The following is a 21444-nucleotide window of genomic DNA, read 5'->3' as shown; positions in this document are numbered from 1 at the left end:
GTTTGGCCTGAAGAGAAACAGACTGAAGTCGCTGTGGTAAAATAACACACAGGAAAAGGAAATATACCTTTTTAAGAATAAAACTTGGACAATGACTTTTCAGTTTATTGTATTGCACATAACACCTTTATTGTCTGTAATTCACAACAATTGTAATTCTACTGAAATCAAACACTTTGCTTATAATTTAAATTTGTATAGCAAGCATAAAAATCCACATTTAAACATTGTTAATGGTTCCAGTCAAACAGAATTTTTTAGTAATATCTTTTCTGTATTTCCTTAAAATGTTTAGTTCAATGTTTCTTGAACTTGTATACTGTAGAAATACGTTAAATATCAGGTATATTATTAAATAAAAGTTGCTCTGGTACTATTTTAGCACTGCCAGGGAGATGCATTAAAGCCTGACAGAGCCAGTGAGCAAAATATTTACACACATAACCCTATTGAACGGCAGTAAGCAGTGTTTAATGGTGAACCCTAAATAAAAAGCTACGATGATTTGGTCTTTGGCAAAACAGGAAGAAGCATCAAAAATTCCAAATCTTTATCTTAAGGCGTGGCTGTAGTTGGTTTGACATTTTCATACATAAACTTCCTGATGTTGTTGTTGATCCAGTCACTGAAGGCAGAGACGCGGGTGAACACTGAGGGCTTCTTGTCTTTGATGCAGCCTTGAGGTCCAAAGCTGACGATGCCGTGCACCTCCCAGGTTGAGGCTGTTCCAGTGAGCTCGCAGACAAAAGGACCTCCGGAGTCACCCTACGGGAGAGCGGGAGACAGGAGTCATCAAAGATTTACCGCACAGGTAAGAAGATGCATTGATGGACGTTTGATTTTGACAGACATACATCACGTCTGTGCCTGTGTCTGGAGTTTGGAATCTCAATCTTTATCAGGGAAGCAAACGTCAGTGGTCTGTTTCATGAAGCTCTATTGAATTTTAAAAGCCTTCAGGCCTGTTCTGAAGCGTTTCTCTAATTTTCTAATCCCCCCCATGTCCCTGCTTGCATGTTTGCTCACTATGACAAACAAATAATGTTCCAGTGTTCTTTTGTCTAATTATGCCTGAAAACCAGGCGGCCATTCGCTATCAAGGCTGACTGAGCACAAACAAAACAGTTTGCAGAGTGTTACATAAAAGACAGCCCAGTCATGAGAGGCCAGTCCAGTGTGTACAACGTGTGAGGTAAGCTTGAAGAGGATTTCAACAAACAAGTACTATCCTCATCTGAAAAAAGCCGTCCATTTAAACTGTTGTCATTTCTATCTGATGGCGTCCTCTCACCTGGCAGGCTGACTTCAGCTCATCTGGGGACTCATAGCCAGCACAGATCATGGAGGGCCTGAGGGTGTCCCACCAGTAAGCAGGTTTACTGCAGGTCTGGAAGTCAACAATTGGAAGGGCTGCCTGGTTTAGCTTCTCGGACACTTTCGGGAACAGGTTACCTGAGATTGATGTGGAAAGTAAAGGTTTATTTTGTTGTAGACTGAATAGACACAAAGGTGCACACATTTACACCAATATAAACTTCCAACTTGTAATTGATCAAGCCAATCATTTAAAATGAAAAACAGTAAAACTACCATCTGAATGACAGTTTAACACAGCAGCATCACACTGGCGTGGAGCTTTAGTTCCTGCTGTAGCATTACAACCACAGTTCTCGAACAGGAAATTTAAATGCATGATTAACTACCTTTCTCGTCTCCCCAGCCGGTGACAAAGCAGAATTTATTAGCAGGCGTCACAGACCCAGCTGGGGGCAGACAGACGGGGCTGATCTCGCTGCTCATATTGACAGGCTCGGCCAGATGCACCAGTGCGATGTCATTGGTGATGTCGCTGCGATCTTGCTCGTACACGAACCCCTCGTGGCGGATGATACCATCCACCTTATAGCATTCCTCTGTAGAGGGGACATCCATGGAGGAGTTCATGTGGTGCTTACCCAAACACATGCGCCACACACTGGGTCTGCTCACTGGGCTGGAAAGCAGGTGAAAGGTTGAAGGTAAAAATTACAGCTTGTTTAACTTTCTGCTTTGACTATTGTTCAAGCTGGATGGCAAGATAAGATGAAGGGAAACAAGTGTTTTAAAGTGCTGCTTTCAAGCCTGCAATAGCTGTTTTTGGGCACTTGGGGGCAGTGTGAACACATCATTGACATATCATTAACTTTAAGTTGATATGGCGATCTTGTTAGCAAACAGTTGCTTATTTACACATTCAGTAGTTACGGAGCAACAGAGCTGTGTCCTCGGGGTGAATGTAAGTCCAATACTGACTGTCTTTTAGCTCTGTTTTTGGTTTTCTCTAACTCCTGAGGAAAATGTCTGGTTCTTTAGCTGCTAAATGCACCACTGTGTTCACAAGCTAGTTGCTAACTGTGTCTGTCTGCTGTTTGGTGCTGCAGCCAAAAACGGCACAACAAGAGTGAACTACGTACATCATTGATACATCGTTACTATGAGAATATTGATCAAAGCTGCTTTAAAGAACTCTGAGCTGTTAAAATAGCATGTGTTGTAGGTGTTTCTGTGGTTGTATCTTACAACATGAAGCAGTGAGCAGCAGTCAGGATCCATTCTTTGTGAATCAAAGAACCTCCACAAAGATGTTGGTAAGTAAACAGTGGTGCAGCCTGGGGAAGAGAAATACAACTGTTCAAACTAGAAGCTCTTCTCTGTGACGATGTTTATACGGCACACAGAGAAACAGGAATCGGCCGTACCTGCATGGAGACTTGCCAGGGCCAGGAATGGGGGACTGCCTCTTGCCCATTAACCACTCTCGGGGTGGCTGTATTGGGTGTCACCGCTGGCCTTCCACAATTCTGTGGCCAGTCTGGAAAGAAAAAATGAATCATTTAATTATCTGCAGAGAAGTTATCATCTGTTATTATTCATTCAGACTGTATTTATCATCCATTTCTGTACAGTTTATTCCATCTGCGGGGAACAAAAACCCCACAGCAGAGACAGGGCTGCTGTGGGCTTGGCTTGGCCTACACTCACCAATATGGATGTCGTCCCATGGTTGAGGGGTTGGAGGAGGTAACGTCGGGAAAATAGTGGGATCAGTGGTCCAGTAACCACGAAAACCGCTCTGTTGATTGTCTCCGTTACTCAGGAAGCGAATGACGACTGTGTTTGTAGAGATGGTGACGGCGGGTGGAGGGCTGAAGCCACAGAAACGACCTGCAGAACAGCCAAGGAATCAGTTGTTTCACCATTGTGCAGTACAGCACTTGTTCACACCTCTGCCAAAGGGACAAAAGAGAATTTGTAGTCCAATAACCAACCTTGTGAAGTCATGTTTGCTCCACTGAAGATCTCCACAAAGTCCACACAGTTTCCGAAGATGTTTTCAGCTTGCAGTTCAAAGTGAGTAAAGGCCACAGTGACATTTACTGCTGAAGGAATGGTGATACGCCATGTGCACACGGACTTGGTTTGGTAGTCATTAGGCCAGTTAGGAGACCTGATTTCACCTGTATTGTTGGTGAAGACCCCTCCACAGGGAGCTGTGTGTGGGCACGAGGGAGGAGGAGAGAGGAGAGGAAAAGAAACACAGGCAGTGAGATGCAGTAGTTTTACCTGAAGGCCTCCACCTCTGTGTCTTGTTCAGTTTACTTTTCTCCTGTCTTACCCTCTTCAGGGTCGACTGCCCTCCAGGTGGCAGTGAAGCCCGTGTCCACCACTTTGTCATTGGAGGAGAATTTGATGTCAAGTGTGTTTCCATCGCTCACCAGGTCTGAAGGGGGTGTATAGCCGCAGTATGTGCCTGAAGAGAAATGAACACAAAGAACTGATGGGCATACTTTTCTCAGGAGCCTCTGTCCTAAGACCTTGTGTCTTTATTGCTTACTTATTTCCTTTTTCTCATGACATACAGTTGATGCATCTATACCCACTTGACATTTCAGGCTGAGACGGAGTTCAGAGCGACACAGCTCAGAACTACGCTCAGCATCTTTTATATGTCACTCTGCTGCACAGCAAAAAAGTGAAGGGAAACACACATCTATTCCAGTGAGGTGCAGGGAGACATCAAAAAACTGGAACGCTGCACACTCCTGATGCTGGTGCAGTTACTTATCTCTACCTTTTAGGTCATTTTTAATCTCTTAAAGTAAGTGTGGCAGGTAAGATAGTAGATATTACACTGACTGATTTGAGCATCAACATGCCAGGATTGTCCTAAGCATGTTAGCACATCGCTGTTAGCATTTAGCTCAAAGCGCTGCCAAGCACAGCCTCAGAAAGCCTCCATCATGTCTGTGGACTCTTTGTCTTGTGTCACATTTTATGCATGTTGAGATTCATGTTCAACTTACTGTATTTCCTCAGTAACCTTTTTGCCTTTATAAATACACATAGAAGTATTGTATCAGTACTTTTCTAGTTTGTCATTTTTGATATAACATATTACAAGATACACTGAATCAATTTTGCTGTCTATATTTGACCTTAAATATTGAATTGCAGCATTAGATGTTAAGATACAGATTTTTTTTGTTTGTTTTTTTGTGGATTCCTTCTCTAATTTGAATGGAAGATGTTTTCTATTTTGACTTTTATTTTGCATTTTTCCTGTTCTTAATTGTTTTGTTTCAGGCCCTCCTTGAGTTGGCCTCTCCAGCTGATTGCCCTGATTTGAAACAACTGTCATAGTTAGTATGTGTGATGTCATGTGACTTTTTGGATTTTTTCCTGAAGAAGGTAGTATGCAACTTTGCTGTGACTTCACACATTCTAACACACCTGTGCTGAATGTCTGAGAGGGGGTGATGTGGTGCAACATATAGTACAAAATACTATACAAAGTAATCACATCAATGAATGACCTGGTAAAGTCATTTTCAGGTAAAACAGAAAAAGGAGGCAGATGTTCACATACCTAGACTTCCTGTTCTGTCTGTGAGACTGACTTTGTCATTCAGGCACAGCTGACTGTCCTCCAGGGAGAAACTGTGGAAATGGAGGTGGACCAGTTTGCCGTGGGGCACCTGGATGCTCCACTGGCAGCTGGCTTTGTTGCTGTAGCCCTGAGGGAAACCCATAGAGGACACCACGCCGCCTGTGCCAGTCAAGACCTTTGGCCCTCCACAGCCAGATGCTACACAGGGAGGACAGAGGGTGAAAACAAGCAAGAAATTCTTTGTACCATATTTAGTTTTTGAGCAAAATGGGTCAGTTTAGACCAGCTGGATTCATACTGTGCTCATTGTAGATGTCCCTGCGGATGACATTTTCAATCCAGGGGAGGTAGGCAGAAGAGCGGGTGAACACGGAGGGCTTCTTATTCATAATGCATCCAAGAGGGCCAAAGCTGGTTATACCATGAACTGTCCAGTTACCGCCGGGGGTATCCTGGCACACCAGAGGACCACCTGAATCTCCCTGTCAAAGCCATGAATCAGCATCAAAAACACCATCAGCATGTTGTTAAATACCGTTTTGTCAAGTTAGGTGTGTGAACTCATCACATTGATGATCAGTATGGTGTAAAACCATTGGCATCGATTAGTCCTGTACTCTTGTGGAACTTGTTTTACCTGACAGACAGACTTGAGCTCATTAGGCAGATTATAACCACAGCAGATCATGGAGCTCTTGACCTGGAACCACCAGTAATCCATCCTCTTGCAGGTGTCATATGACACAACAGGAAGAGCAACCTGGTTAAGGGTGTCTGCAACTACAGGATTCATTGAATTTCCTGATAATCACACAAAAACAATTTAGATTATTACAAAAACCTTCATCTTGACACATCAAGGAGCATGAACACAGGCGGTATTTGCACATGAAGTCCAGCAGAGGGCATACAAACTATGCACCAGTGAGTTTTTAATCAATGATGGGTGAATGTCTTCTGAAGTGATTTGCTATTATCCTATTTGAGTGAGTAAAATAATCATTTTAAAGTCATTTAAAATAAGTATGTATGAGTATAAACATGAAAATGTGAACTGTATGTCCTGTACCGGTCTCATCTCCCCAGCCAGTGGCGTAGCACATCTTGCCAGCAGGTAGCATTTCATCCTTGGTAGGAAGGCAGGCATAGGAGATCTCATCACTGGGTATCACCTCTCCATCCAATCTGACCAGGGCAATGTCAAACTCCACTGAGGGCACTGTGGGATACTTGAAATCCTCATGGCGATAGATACCAGACACACCGAAGCAGCGTTCACTCGACTCTGTGCCGGTCAGGTTGTTCTTGCCAAGGCACATGCGCCAACGCTGCAGCTCATCAGCATATCTGGGTAGCAGAGAAGCAGATGAATCATCGAAAAACCTCAGAGTTTACAATAAACACGGTGGACAGGCTGAAATACATGTCACTGTCACTGCAGCATATAAACTGACAGGCTATTGGGGCTTTGCAACGTGGGGATTTTTGTTTAACAGAAACAAATTTATACAGTACACAACATATTCTGAGTTGTACCACATCACACCACTGTGGCACACAACCTTGTATACATGCAGGGTCACAGCAGAAAGCTATACAGCACACAGGCTCCTGAGTGCAGCAGCATCTCTCTCTAAAGGGGACTGTAGACCATTAGCCAAGGCGTTGAGGCATCTCTAACAAGGCATTGCTCGTGCACTGTAATATGCCTGAGGTAAAAAGCACAGACACCAATGACTGCCTTCTCTGATTAAGCAAATAGGCCTCCAGAAAGTTTCCGAAAACTTTGTGGAAAGAAGTGGCAATAAAACCTGAACTACTGTACATATTTCGTCTCTTTTTTTTGCTCATGCACTGTACACGAGAATGAAGAAAAAGAACATTTACTTTATGAAGCAGTGGGCTGCTGTAAGCACCCAGTTCTTATGAATAAGAGTGCCACCACAGGTATGGGAGAAACTGGGTTCTGGACGACTGTCGGGCCAGACCTGAAACAAACACACACCGACGAGCAGAGAAGAAGTCATTACAGATAGACGCACGCTGATCATTAGAGATGAGTTGACTGGTGTCAGTGGATTAAAATGAGAGATAGGACCTTAACATGTACTTGGTTGTATCTTCACATGAATATTCTACATTTATTAGCAGAGTCTCTCACCTGCATGGACACCTGCCAGGGCCAGGAATGTGGCTTGGCTTCCTCCCCGTTCACAATACGTGACATAATAACAGGAGGAATGGCTGGAATCCCACATGGTCTGGGCCAGTCTAGAAAATGAGAAGAAAACCATTGTGATATATTCTGCGTGGTTGTCTGTGCATGTGTGAATTTGTTTGCGTATAAACAAAGCCTGAATACAGTATACAGTACATGTCTGCAGCTAGCAGATAAGCCCATGTGTTGCCGGGAAGTGGCTTTCAATCACTGACGCAGATGCTCTGATTCATATTTTTTTAATAATTTTCCAGTCACACCAGGTTGACACTGCTGGCTACAGTGAACGTCTGTTTTTGGCTTTCACTACTCTAGTCTGCAGTAACATATTCTCCATGCAAATATAATGCCATGCTCCTCCTGCAAAGGGTCCTGAGCTGGACTTATAAACATCTCCATTCCCAGGCCAGACGCCTTGACGTCACAACATCACTACACTCTGCATAAAGACATAAATTTCCTCCAAGGACTTGACATTAAATTGTCCCAGTCACTCTTATCCTACATTTTCTCCCTTCATCCCTCACCCCCTGCCTCTTCTTCCTTCGCCCAGCTCATAGGACATCTCTGGTCAGAGCCTGGGTGGAAAAAAAAAAAAAACCCCAGAGGCAGCAGAGTCCATCTATAAAACTCTATTTCAGCAATTGGCCTGCCAGGAGCCTGGGCCACCTGGGGCTCATGGCTGGGTGAAGAATGAGGATCGGGTGACAGCAGCTAGGAAGGAAAGCGAAGCGCTAGGCAAGTTCACGCTGTGTTCTCAGCACCGCCATATCACTTTATTTTACTGCACATCTAGCACAGCAAGGAGGAGATGGGAGAGGGGGGTGTGAAGAAGGGGTGAGGATGAGGGGAAGGATGAATCAGATGGATATGAGGCAGGCCTGTGTGCAGCTTCGAAGGAGCCCTTTGAAACTAAATGTTGGTCATTGTGACTGTAGGAAAATGCTCGTCTGCTAACCTGAAGATGTGTGACTCAAGAAACCCCAAATTTCAAACATAAAGTACATAAAGATACATACAAACACAATACTACAGTTTTGTGTACATGTAGTTAGTGTAAAAATGCTACACACTACAGTATACTGCAGCCTTGTAAATGTGGTACTCCTGGGGATAAAGCTAAGTATTATTTTTAGTACCAGTAACTCTGTTAAATAGTTAAAAATTAAAATATGGGCCGTAATAACCAACTTGTATTTCCTGGTGAGGACAGGCTGCTAGTACATCTTCATCTTTTAGCAGTGTGAAATAGACTCACTGACTGTACTGAGTATAATTGATTACTAAAATTGTTGCCTAATTGTTTCAGCTTTTCATGTTAAAGCTGCATTAATTGACTTTTTGGCCACATGGGGGCAGTGTAACAACCTGACAACTCTGTCTCTCTGTCTTTATATGTGACAAAACTACGTCCGGTATTCCCTCTGCTTTAAGCTCAGTCTAGCTACCCAAGCAAAATATGTGGCTCTGCAGCAGCTACATGCTCCGTTATGTTCACCAGCTCGCCGCTAATGTTTTCTGTCAGCTGTCTGGCGCTGAGCAATTAGTGTACCATTGATTTATCAAAGCTTTAGCACTGAAAACAGCTGTCTGCTGTGTTTGGAAATGAAGTCGATGACAGTGGAGTTGTAGGCCAGTTATCACTAAGAACGACCCCCTTTTATATGACACATCATCAATTGATCCATTGTTAACATGAAAAATACAGATTACTGCAGCTTTAAATGTACTTTTAACACTGCAGTAAAATGCAGATGTTAGTTAACTGTGTCAGATACTCCACCTATGGTGATGTCGTCCCAGGGGTTGGACTGAGCAGGCGGTTCGGTGGGAGCAGGCAGACTGGAGTCTGTTGTCCAGTAAGCCCTGAAGCCTTTGGCCTCAGTAAACAAGTCTGTGTGGAAACGAATCACCAGCCTGTTGCCTTTTGTGTGGATGGGAGCAGGCAGCTTAGTCCCACAGAATGGACCTAAAATGTATTGAAAAGACAATTTGTCCATAATAAACGAAGTGACACAGAGACTCTTACATGTCCTAGTGCGGCTACATCAAAAGTAACAATGTAGATACACAGTTTTATAAGTTAGGACCCGTGAGCTCATGTTTCATTTCAATGTGATTGGCCGCTTTGAAAGATAAAAATAGTTTTGTCATGTAGTAACTCCACAAACCAACTTACCGTGCGTTTGCATCAGCGCATTAGTCTGACCGTTGATTTCGTACATCATTAAGTTATCGTAGCATTTGAGTGTTAGGAAATCTTTGGCCTCGAGGTCAAAGTGGGAGAACGTCAGTGTGATGTTGGTCCCCGAAGGCGCAACGATGTTCCACATGCACTCGCTGTTAGCCTTGTAGTTCTTAGGCCAGTTCTGGGACTTGATAACCCCGATTTCCTCCTCAGAAGAAAAGCCACAGCCCTGGATTTCTGAAACAGGAAGCGGGAGCCATCAGGAAACCATCTAACTATATCTGCATTTCTATTTAAGTAAAAAACCTGCAATTGCAAAAGACTACTTCTGCTATCATTGCTTGTATTAACTGCTTCTCCCCCTCTGCATGTGGGGTCTCTCCTCATTTCCCTGCCTGATAATCAAAGACATGAGATAAAGAGGTTTCATCTTTCTTTTTATGCTCCACACTGCGCTCTGACCTGTGTTTAGACTGAGTTCACTCTGCCGATGCAGTGACTTTGCAGTTTTTATAACTATGTGATGGAGGAGCAGGATGTTTTATGGTTAGTCTTAATGAGGTGTTGATCTCCTTCAGCAGGTGTGAGTGTGTTCCTGTTTGTGTCTCAGTGTGTGTGTGTGTGTGTGTGTGTGTGTGTGTGTGTGTCCTCGGTACCTCCGATATCCTCAGGATACACAGCCTCCCACTTGGCGGAGAATCCCCGGTCTGTGAGGCGACTGTCGGACTGGAAGGTGACGAATAATGTGTTACTGCCACTGACCATCACAGGGGGAACCATGTAGCCGCAGTGTGTGCCTGAGGATGAGGGAGAGGAAGGACAGAGGTAAAAGATGGAGGTAAATGGAGAGAGTAGAGCCAGGAATTGGGGGATGGATCAGTGAATGCAGCTGAACAGATAGGAGAGGTAAACACTGTTAGCACTATTGAGGGTAAGTGAGTGTGAGTGTGAGCTGCTGAAGCACCAACAAATGAAGGTGACTTCACTGCGACTTCATCAGCTCCTGAGCACAAAATCAGGTGAAAAGTGTTCGCACCAACAGCGTATGAACACAGAAAAAAGCACAAACTGGTAATGTCAGCAAACATTACTGGCAGACACAGAGCTCGATTGAAATGCGAGATGCAGCTTATTTGTGCAGTTAAGTCAACTTCCGAGGAAGCAACGGATCAATCAGTCGCTTTCAGTGTGTGACAGAGCATGCAGATTGTTAGAAACCACCACATGTAAACAGTCTTTCACATGTATTTTTATTCTTTATTCATTTGTGCACACTGTAGTACTCTTTGCACTACATGATGCATAATATTGCTTATGAATACACAATTTCAGTTGTAAAAGGAATCATTTTTATATCTTCTTCTTCTGTAACTCCTATCATCCTGCTTTAAGGGATCTTTGAAACTAATAGCTTGACAGAATCTTAGCTGCCTCCTCTCTTTTCTGCTTTCTCCCCACAAACGTACACGCCCTGAAATAACAGCACACACCTATCACACTCTCATCGCCTATCTGTGTGTGTTTCACAGGGAGTGTGTGCTCATATCTCAGCGCTTTAGTCCTTGAGAACTCAGCAATAGATAAGGCTGTATCAGCCTGACTGCAGCAGTTGAAGTGAATAATAAAGTGAGGTAATTTACAGTTTGAAGAAGATCCTAATCAACAGCTTTATAGCAGGGGGCATGTACTGCACGATACTGCAGTGCTGGATTGTTAGTCTATGTGCAACACACACGAAACAAAGTCCAATTTTCTGACAGGTCAGGTCGGAAACTGATGCTAAATGTTGGTTTGCTTGGTTGCTGTGCTTGTCTTGGAGCCCGACCACCCAAGTTTGAAATGCAAGAACATGTTTATAACCTTTACTCCATCGTGGCTGCGATTCAGGCAAAATGTCACACTTATAACACCTACATTGTAAAAATACGAAAATATATAAAAAATACAAAAAACAAATGAGTGTTATTGATAGAAAAGAGTAAAAGAATAAGTTATGGCTCACCTAGTGTGCTGTATTCATCTGAAATGACCAGTTTGTCCTCCTTGCACTGTCCAGTCTCTCCTGTGATGGCCATTTCAGTGATCTCCAGTTTAACCAGCTGTCCACTGGCCACAGATATTATCCAGCTGCTATTTAGATAGGCAGGATATGGATTTGGGAAATCCGCGGACTGGATCACTCCTTTGCGCCCATTGAGGATTACTGTACCATTATCTCCTGTCCAATGACAGTACAGGAAGTAATGTTGAAAACAATAATTGACGACATTCATACCTCATTATGTAAATTGTCCATTTAGAGCATTTACTCTCTTTTTATTTTTCACTTGATGAGGACCAGCTTGCTTTGACACAAAACTGGCCAATGACAAGGATCATTATGCAGTACCTTAATTGGCCACTGGAGAAAACGGATCTGTCAGCCAATAGCTTTAATGCAGTGATGAATAGTTAAGCCTCAAGGGGAATCTCACCACTCACACAGACCTATTTGCATTCATCCTTATCTGCTAGCTGTCACTTGATTACACCTCTGTTTGTGCAAAGAAAGGTGGATAGGGAGGCCTAACAGTTATGTAAGGTGTATGAACAAGCCCTCATTGACCAGGATGCAACCCTCACAGTCCATGTGGGCACACAGATAATGATATTATACTTAATTGTGCATTGGCATTGACTTTCAAGAGATAAGAGATAAGTCAAGTTTGACAGTCTGATAAAAAAAATCTCTACTGATGTCTAATCATTGATGTTGATGCTGTCATTTTGTAGTGAGGCTATCAAATATCTCGAGTGGAGACATGCAGGTAGGCTGGCTCAAAAAGTCAACAGCACCAACTTAGTTTAAGAGGGACAATGAGACACAAAGGTAGATTTGAAGAGAATGCTCACCATTAGTTGTGGGAGGTGTAGGGGCTTGTGTGGTGGGAGGTGTAGGGGCTTGTGTGGTGGGTGATGTAGGAAATGAACCGCTGGTGTAGTTTGCACTGAATCCTTTAGAAGTCAAAGTGTTGTCCGATTGGAAGCGGACCACCATTGTGTTGCCACTGGACTCCACTGGGTCTGGTATCGTCCCTCCACAGAATTTACCTTTGATGGATTGTAGTGAGTGTTAAAGGGAGATAAACAATCACAGAGGCTTCTGCAACACCAGCAACATCCCCCAATTTCAGTTTATAATAATTAACAATTAATCAATTTAGTTTCAGCTTTAACAGTGAAGCCTGTGCAGACAGACGTACAGTCATTAAGTTCAAAATAGAATCTCTGTAGAATCTCTGTTCATTGTAGAATTTCTCTAACTTTTAATTGAACTCATCTTTTATTCATGGTGGCAAATAGTTGACATTGCTAATGTTGAACAAAGCCCACAGTCTATTCTGAAATTCTAACACATCCCTTTGCTCTCTGATGGCGCATCCAGCTTTGACACAGTCTGTGCAGGTGTGGGAAAGTATTGTGGTATGTTAATCTCATACATGAAAGGCACATTTATGTATTTTATTCAGAAGCAAATTCCTTCCTTTCTGTGTTTCTCACTGCAAACTGGAAAACATGCACAATGTCATGCTCACCTAATAAAGAAGAGTCAGGCCTGTAGCCGTCATACACCTCAACAAAGTCTCCGCAGGCATCAGGGACCAGGTCAAAGGAAGCAAATGTCAGACGAATCCTCTCGCCTTCACGTCCTGTGATTCTCCACTGATCCAACATAGAAATAGTACAAACACACACACACACACACACACACACACACACACACACACACACACATGCTTGTTTCCATCACTTGTGGAGACATTACATAGGCTGACATTCATTTCTCCGAACCCTTACTCTAACTTAACTCGAGCCATCATCCTAAAATGTAACCAATTACATTATGGGCTCCAGCATTTTGGTCACGGCGGCGTTGTCGGACCCCACACTGTGAGGGGTCTTCTGGTGTTGGAACCCACAAATAGAACAGAAATTAAAAAAAAAAAAAAAAAAAAAGCACACACTCACCAATCATTTGTACCTGCATGGACAGATTTCCCCAAATAACTTTCCCTCTTAAGTGCAGCTGATTTTAAAGAAATAAAGAGTGCATAACTAATTTTATCACTGCCTCTGCTCTTGTTTGGACAGGTGGTGACCGGTCAAGGTAATGCACGGCAACATGAAATGATGATGACAGCCAAATAACACCATATGACTCCACGTCCAAACCCTGCATGCAAACGCTGATGCTAAATTTGATTCTGGTTTGATTAGATGCATTAGATGCATGCAATTAAAATATAACAAAAAGGTAGACCTTAAATGACATTAAAAACACAACATGGCAACTGTGATATTCACTGACTGACCTTTAAGGTAACGTACAAGGTTCATTTATTTATCATTTTACAACACAAGGTTGTATAACAAAATGTCAGTTGGAGTCCGTTTATGCTACTCATAAAACATATTATATTATATTATATTATTATATTATTATATTATATAGTTATATTATATAACTGGATTAAAAAAAATTAAAAAAACATGTGAATAACATTGTTTTTAATTTTCTTAGTCAGCTTCTTTCTATGAGCAAGAAGAAGAAAAACAAAACTACAGAAAATGAATATTATATGTTTGCATGTCCAGGCATTCTCCAAGAAAAAAGCCATTTTCTTTATTTATTGAGAAAAATATCTGTATTTATTTATTTAGGGTATCTATACATATATTTATGCTATACTGTATATCTTTATATTGAGGCCATTTACCATATTTATAGTTTAGAACCCAGTGGATTGTCCCTATTTACTCTGAATTCTTTGAATTTACCCACTGAAGCACCATATCCTTATTTAAGGATTTTCATTGGCTATCTGAAGCGCCAGTCATCTGCACAGTCAGTTGCAACTGGCTTGATGTTGACACGAAAGAAGAGAGGGAGGCACGTCCTTTCAATGCTGACTCTTGTTGGCTATTGTCGGCTGTGGAACTGAGCGGCCATCTTGAGACCAATATATCACCTGTGTGTACACGCTTACTGGAGTTATAGTGGAGAAAACATGGAAGATTAGGGAAATATTGGTAACAAAATAGTTCAACTAGTTAAAGAGAATATATGTACCTAAAGTGTATTCTGAGTTAGATATTTATTTCCAGTCTGTCACATGCTCTCCAGGATGATGTACTACAGTCTAACATCCTCAGATAAGGTCAGCAGGGCTTCCTCAGATGGAACAAAACTCAGTGTAAGTAAATGTTACCATGTAGCTGTCATATTTGAGCTGTTATTGTATATCCTTGCTTGTGTGTGTGGCAGTACCTGGTATGATGCTCCATTCTGGTAGTCCTTCTCAGGGAAGCCAGGGGTCGTCAGCTCGTCCCGTTCCTTTTGGAGAAAGCCACCAGCTCCGACTAAATCTGGAAGCAGGGATGGAGAGAGGGCACTTCAGCTTCACTCACACCTCAAGGATACCCACAATACACCCCTCCGCTCCCACCTACCCACCCTATTTTCATTCCCCTTCACCTGCCCCTCAATTGATCCAGCACTCGCTCCTACATTAACTTTCTAGGTCAATCATATGTTGTAAGATAGACACCCAACATAATGGAGGAGTCAAGGCAATTTTCTGGCTGAAATGGATTTCCACTCATCCTCGTACCTGATGTGGTCTTTGGATCCACAGCTTTGTAATGAGCCTTGAATCCTCGCCTCGCTGTTTTGCTATTGCTGTCGAAGTACACCGTCATTTGGTTTGTAAGTGACACCAATGGCTGAGGTTTGGTGTTGCCACAGTATTTACCTAGAAATATGACACAATTTAAGTCTAAAGAGATGGGACAGTTCTGCACAGGTTACCCCTTTACAGTGAAAAGAAGGATTAATTCACACGAGGAGACACAATATGACCACACAGTGATGAAAAATGATTACAGACATGCAAAATTACTACAAAGAGACACAGAAACACCACGAAATGATGCAAAAATGTGTTTCATTGTCTCATAACCCTTATAAATAGGTGATATTTCATATAGTAATATAATAAGATTTTAAGCTGCTTATTTGGCATTCATATATTAAACTGTTGTAATTATTAATAACCTGTAAGTGTATTCTTGCCCAAAAAAAACAAAACAAAACAAAACAAAACAAAACATTGCTTTGAATTTTGGTCATTTTTACTCATTTTACGAACGTGCCCCCATTATTAGAATCTGTGCCCCAGTCTGGCCTGCCTGTGGGTTCGTTTGCCTCTAAATAATTAAGAGAGATCAGGAATCCAAGATGTCTGTGAACCAAGAACACTGCTTTAAGCTCTGCAGCCTGGTTGGGGAACTATCGGTGGAGTGTGTCTAACTGTAAGTAAACCAGTGTGCAGTGGACCAGCAGCAGTGTGTGGCTCACTAGCTGAGGCTGCCAGTGGATGGATGGGCTGATTTGGGAAAGACTTCAAAGCTGCCACTGCAGGCTGAGGGAGCTGGTCTGTCTGTGTTCATGTAAGTCAGTATGTGTTCTTATGTTCTGTCTGTCTATTTCCTTTTCGCCCTTAGGTTGGAGCTAAGATTTACCAATGGTTCCCAGAGAGTCTTGGAGTAAAATGAAGTCTCCTGTGCAGAGCTTGGTGTCCTCCAAAGCAAACTCCTCAAAATCCAGATGGATCACCTGTGACAGAAGAAACAGACAGAGGTGTTTCATCTTTCTTTTTTCAATCTTAGAAGCTGATCGGAGAGACACGCTGCTCGGTGCAGGTATGTTCACGCCAGTGTGTGCCTCTGTGTGTGCGTTTATGTGTGTTTAAAGACAGCAAAAGGAAGATGGCGACATAAAGAGACAACGAGAGAAGCAGCCACTGCATCAGGAAGGCGGCCATGCTCCTGTGGGTGTGGGGAGGAGAGCTGAAGAGAATGAAGGAGGCAAAGCAGCCATCTGTCCAAGACGCTGCCGCTGCATTCATCCCAGCTGGGCTCCACTGCCTGGCCTCACATGAGACAGTTTCCCAAACAGGACCTTGACTGATTACACACCAGGCACGAAGACTATGTGTGCTGTTTTGATCTGCAGTGTCCTCTAAAAAGATGCAATGAATGTGTTGAAATGTTTTTCAAGAAGAAAATTATTTACACAAAAAAGTCCTAAAAATCTATTTTTAAACATTGTATTGCTCACCAAAAAGACCAGTGAACAGTGAAGCTGCTTTCTGTAGTTCTAAGCTAGGCCTTTTTAGCCTTTCTTTTACCTTGAAACTGAAATTAATACTTTAATTTCTTGTCTAAAGTGTCTAACTCACGATGGACAGTTAAGAAACAAAGATTAAAGCTGATGCAGCAGAACCAGAGATAATTGTCCTCTGTAACTCTACACTGATTGAGGCCTGGAAGAGCAGTGATGATGATCCTTGTCACCTTGTCAGGGTCCACAGTGATGTGCCAGGTGCAGCTCTGGCTATTGTCGTAGGGATTCGGGAAGTTTGAGCTGGTGAAGATGCCCGACTCTTCAGTCAGCATCTGAGAACCACCACATCCTGATTGTGTCACTGGAAATGCACAAGACAGGCTTGTTATTGTGACAAGTAAAATTCCACTGAAACTTACATACCGTCCTAGCATGTTAGCATGCCAACATTTGCTAATTAGCACTAAATATAAAAACAGGTGAGGCTGATGAGAATGTCATTAGTGTTGCAGGTGTTTGACTGTAAAGTCCTGGACAGAATGTAATTTTGACCCGTTGATGGTACAAAATGTGAACTTCTCTGCAGAATTTCATGGCAATCCATTCAACAGATGTAGCTGAGGGTTTTCAGTCTGGACCACAGAGGTGGACTGACTGACGGACACTGCCATGCATAGAGCCATGGCACGAGCTAAAAACATTATTGTGATGTTCATTTATTGTTGTACAAACAACAACACTGCAGGTAAAGAGGGGAAACAGTTACCATGAAATTGAAAGGACTGAAAAACACCTCATGGTACCTGTAGTGAAAATTCAAATCAATGGAGATGCCTTGGTAACGGCATTGATTATACAGTCTGTCATCGGCCTCAGACGCAGCACGCTTTCCCCTGTGGCTGGGGCAGCTTCTGTTCAGGATTCTGCAGCGCAGCTGTGTTTAACATCACAAAACTGGAACATATTTGTTTATTTAGGCAGAACATAGCTGTCCTTGTGTTTCCGTTATGTAAAACAAGTCGTCTCATTCTGTGGGCCGACGATCATTTTAATGCATAAAGACACTGTTTTGTTTTGTTTTTTTAAAATTTGCTGCAATGATGATGATCGAGCAGTGAAATACTGCATGAATAAATAATACAGAGCAAGTGACAGCGTGCAAGACCTCACTCCTCATTGCATGTCGTACCTGCTAACACACCTGTCACACAGACGGCTGAGCAGAAGACTGATGACTTGTAACACACACTCACACTGAAGGCGTCTTTTTCAAAGCAGGTTTCTTAAACGAAAACTAAAATTGGAAAGAGATGAAGGAGAAGAGGAAGAGGAACGACCTGCTGTATTGACTTACAGTAAACACTGCTGATGTGGTGACGACACACACATGGAGCTGCTCAAAGCACACAGGTCAGGTGGGCAAAGAGCAGCAGCACAGTTTCTTTGTTTTCCCTTCCTGTCTGCTTTTAATTTTCTAATAAATCCCACTGAGAAAATGTCAGTCGTGTTTATTTACCGAAGATATTTGCTTGATTTTCTTTTTCTTCAAAGCTAGAAACAATCCTAACCCATAAACTAATTACCACTAACTCTTCTCTTAACATTTCCCTCCCTGATTTCCTGCTAAAAATCATTTTTTGTGCTTTTATTTACAATTTTTATTGCTCTTTTTTGGAGTTTGTATATTGTTTCCGTTTTCTTTTTCTTTTCTTTTTTTTTTGTGGCTAAATCTAGATTTCCTTTTAATTTTTTTACCTTCCATGTGCCTCCACGATCTGCTAACTCTCTGTTGACCCCATGTTCAAATCACTGGCAGGTAGAGATTAACCTGTTGGTATGTATTTACTTGTAGGAGAGTTTTTGGGGGTAAAACATGTGTAAATTTGTGTGTCTTTGCGTAATTTCCCACGGTTTTTAAACCTCCAAATCAGCAGCTCATCACTCACCAGCCTGCCAAGTTGAGGTAAATCTCAAACCGCTGTCAATAAAATCGACGGTAAGAAAAACACTGACAGTAAAATTTGTCATCTATCAAGAGACTGATGGTCCAGTTTGACAACATGCTTGTCAGTGCTGCTCAGTCACTGATGCAGAGGCCTCAGGAAGCCCTCGCGTTTGACTTTCTATCCACAGCCTTCACTGTTTCTGTCTTGTCTTGTTATTTTTCCCCACAGCTACTGAAACAAACACCACACAGTGTTTCTACATACAGAGAGTCACTGAAACCTGCAGGGCTAAAATATTTCATTCTCTTTTTTCTTGTTGTTGAAATGTTAATCACAAATTGACTTATAATTGTCTTTCAACATTATTAATGATGAACATTATTAAGTGATGTCAGTGTGATGCTGAATTTTATCTCAGACAGACTTAATAATTAAGTCAGCAAATAAACATGTAGTATCAAAACAGCATCAGCACAATATTGAGACATGTTTTGTAGTATTGATGGAAGTGTAAAGACTCACCTTCGACATGAGAAGAGTCATCTTTTTCAGTAAAGTAGAGGACTATAAAGGCAATGCAGACTCCAGTTATGGCCACAAAGAGAACTATCAGACATATTTCAAGGGTGCTCAGACCCCTGGACCGACAGTGGCCCTTCTCCATACCCATTTTTCACACAGCAGTGAAGATGCACCAAACTGTGTCTCGTCCAACAATTCACCAACTTACTACCGACACAAGGAGGCCCAGCTTATATCTGAACTTTGACAGCACAGGTGAACCTTGAACTCCATCAGCATGCCAGCCTGAGAAGGCTGGATGAGACAGAGCAATAAATGATATAGTAATATAATGAAAGGTTAATGAGTATAGATGGTGTCCCAGGCACAAGGTCATCAGCATATCTTTCACCGGAACTGATAATAGAAATAGAAGGTAAAAGGAAAATCTGGCACTTTTGGCACAGAAAAGGTGGTTTTAGGTGTTCGATGACAGACACATGTCATTCACATTCACATGTCTTTTATTTGTGGTGCTCACTACAGATGAGCAAAATCAGTGTTTACTCTGATCAGCGAATTCACTATCATAAAAACTGATGACTGAATGTTTTATTATCACCAACACTCAGCGAGAATATTATAGAATATTGACAGTCATCGGGTTTAAATCAGTCGATACCTTTGACCAGAGATAATGAGGGCCATAGCTGCCAATGAGAGTTTTTATTCCTTATTTTGTGTGGGTTTAAGCAGCCTGAGGTTTATACTTTTCAACAGCAGTATTTTCTCACTAAATGTTTAAATTTGACCAATTTCAGCCAAATAAAATTTTAAATTAATGGAGGTTCAACCTGGACATCTTTAACCTGGACAGTCAAGGCTTTAAAAGACACCTTTTATCAATGAAGCAATAAAACTTTATTTGAATAGCACTGACGTGCAAATCAAATTGCATTATGAGCTGGTATTTTATACACAGAAATGATACAAGGTGAAATAAAATTGATGGAAAATTTGTGGACGCAGCTCTGATGGATTAATTTTTAAATTGATCGTGTGAACTTGTTATGAAACAGTTGCTTATTTCCAGTTGCTGAGTTCTGCTCTTAAAAAAGTAAGCCTTGCTAACCATCCTGCTAGAAAATTAACGAAAATTAAATGTGGAAACATTTTTTGTGGTTTCTGTTCCAGTGTTGAAGGGCACGTTGGAGGTGGACTTGTAACCTCTATTTCTATTTTATAGTACTGTAGAGAAACTGTGCAACAGCTTAGAAAACACCGTTTAAAGGTTTTGCTTGATCAAGGCTCAGTTCTTCCTTATTTAATTTTACTTTGACTTTAACTTTCTCTCACAGACCTAAAGGAGATCACATTTGTGTCTGTTCAGGTAAAAAAAAAGGAGGATTAACTTCCTTTGTGGAGAATGCAGAGTGACACAGAGGTCGGAGGGAATGAGTTTCACAGGGAGGATCTTCATCTCGGCCTGGATCTCCATACAAAGACGCTCCATTGGGTTTCATCAGAATCATCTCCTGGACTCACGTTGGATAATCTGAAGCAGATATTTGTCCGTCGGCCCCCTTCACACTTTGTGTTCTTAGATAAGAACTTTCCTTCCATTTCATCTCAGTGACAAAAAGCAACGAAAGCTGCTTATCTCTCCACGAGGATGACGGAGAAAATCACCCTTTAGGCAGTGCGGTGGTTTTGCCTCAGTGGCAGAAATCTGCCGTTCAGGACACTGTCGATAGCTTTAGTGCATTGATTTGTGTGTATGTCTTCTCTCTCTCTCTCTCCCTCCCTCTCCCCCCGTGTTTCACCTTTATCAGTTTGTTTTAGATCTTCTCGCTCCACCGGGGGACTCATGATTTATGGCCACATCTGTCAGCCATAATAAAGCAGTCACTAATGAAGCCAGCGAAGGTGACCCTTGTGTATATACAGTATGTGTGTACACGAGTATATGTGTGTGCGTGCGTATTTTCCAAACGTGCATCTTTGCACATGTGCCCTGTTCAAAGGTCACGAGGGCATGTGCTTGTGAGCTGAATGGTGAGCAATCAATAATGAGCTGTGAGTGCTGGATAGGTGCATAGAGAGAAAGGAAAGACATGCAGACAGGAAGAAGGAGAGGCGGAAAACATCGAATGTTTGATGCAGGGGAAGGGGCGCGCTGCCGAAAACGGGAATTGTTTGATAATGGAACACACTCTGGCAGCCCAACATTGCACCACAAACAAATGTAGGCCACATATTCCACAGGGAGCAGAGCAGCCATCAGGAGGACAAGCCTCACTTCCAGCTATCTGGCTAATACAATACGAGGATGAATAAGGGAGAGGAGCAGTAGCCGACCGTTTTATGGGAAACGTTCTGCAGAGTGGAGGCCAGCAGAAGCTTTAATCACCTCACTGTTACTGGCTTAGGATGCTTCATTGTGGTATCATCCTCAAAGAGAGGAAGGGGCGTCTGGGAGAGAGAGGGGGAGTTGGAGGC

At 42.3% G+C, this 21444-nt stretch overlaps 1 protein-coding gene across 1 annotated transcript; it reads right to left on the bottom strand.

The window, feature by feature from the left end:
• Positions 1-90: 90 nt before the first annotated feature.
• LOC143319057 (ovochymase-2) lies at positions 91-19114 on the bottom strand. The gene is made up of 26 exons (XM_076727626.1): positions 18967-19114; positions 18619-18621; positions 16729-16859; positions 15895-15988; positions 14985-15125; positions 14642-14739; positions 12909-13035; positions 12226-12423; positions 11336-11548; positions 9990-10130; positions 9325-9570; positions 8929-9114; positions 7089-7198; positions 6815-6915; positions 5997-6274; positions 5565-5728; positions 5226-5409; positions 4907-5125; positions 3656-3790; positions 3309-3530; positions 3022-3204; positions 2739-2851; positions 2560-2648; positions 1704-1993; positions 1292-1452; positions 91-765 (listed from the first exon to the last, which is right to left on the bottom strand). The coding sequence occupies exons 1-26, from the start codon at positions 19112-19114 to the stop codon at positions 556-558; spliced, it is 4185 nt and encodes a 1394-aa protein (XP_076583741.1). The 3' UTR covers positions 91-555.
• Between the last annotated feature and the right edge of the window lie 2330 nt (positions 19115-21444).

The sequence above is a fragment of the Chaetodon auriga genome, chromosome 4 (genome assembly GCF_051107435.1).
Source record: "Chaetodon auriga isolate fChaAug3 chromosome 4, fChaAug3.hap1, whole genome shotgun sequence".
NCBI lineage: Eukaryota > Metazoa > Chordata > Actinopteri > Chaetodontiformes > Chaetodontidae > Chaetodon > Chaetodon auriga.
The sequence above is the reverse complement of the archived record's forward strand: the minus strand, read 5'-3'. Positions and strand labels throughout refer to the sequence as shown.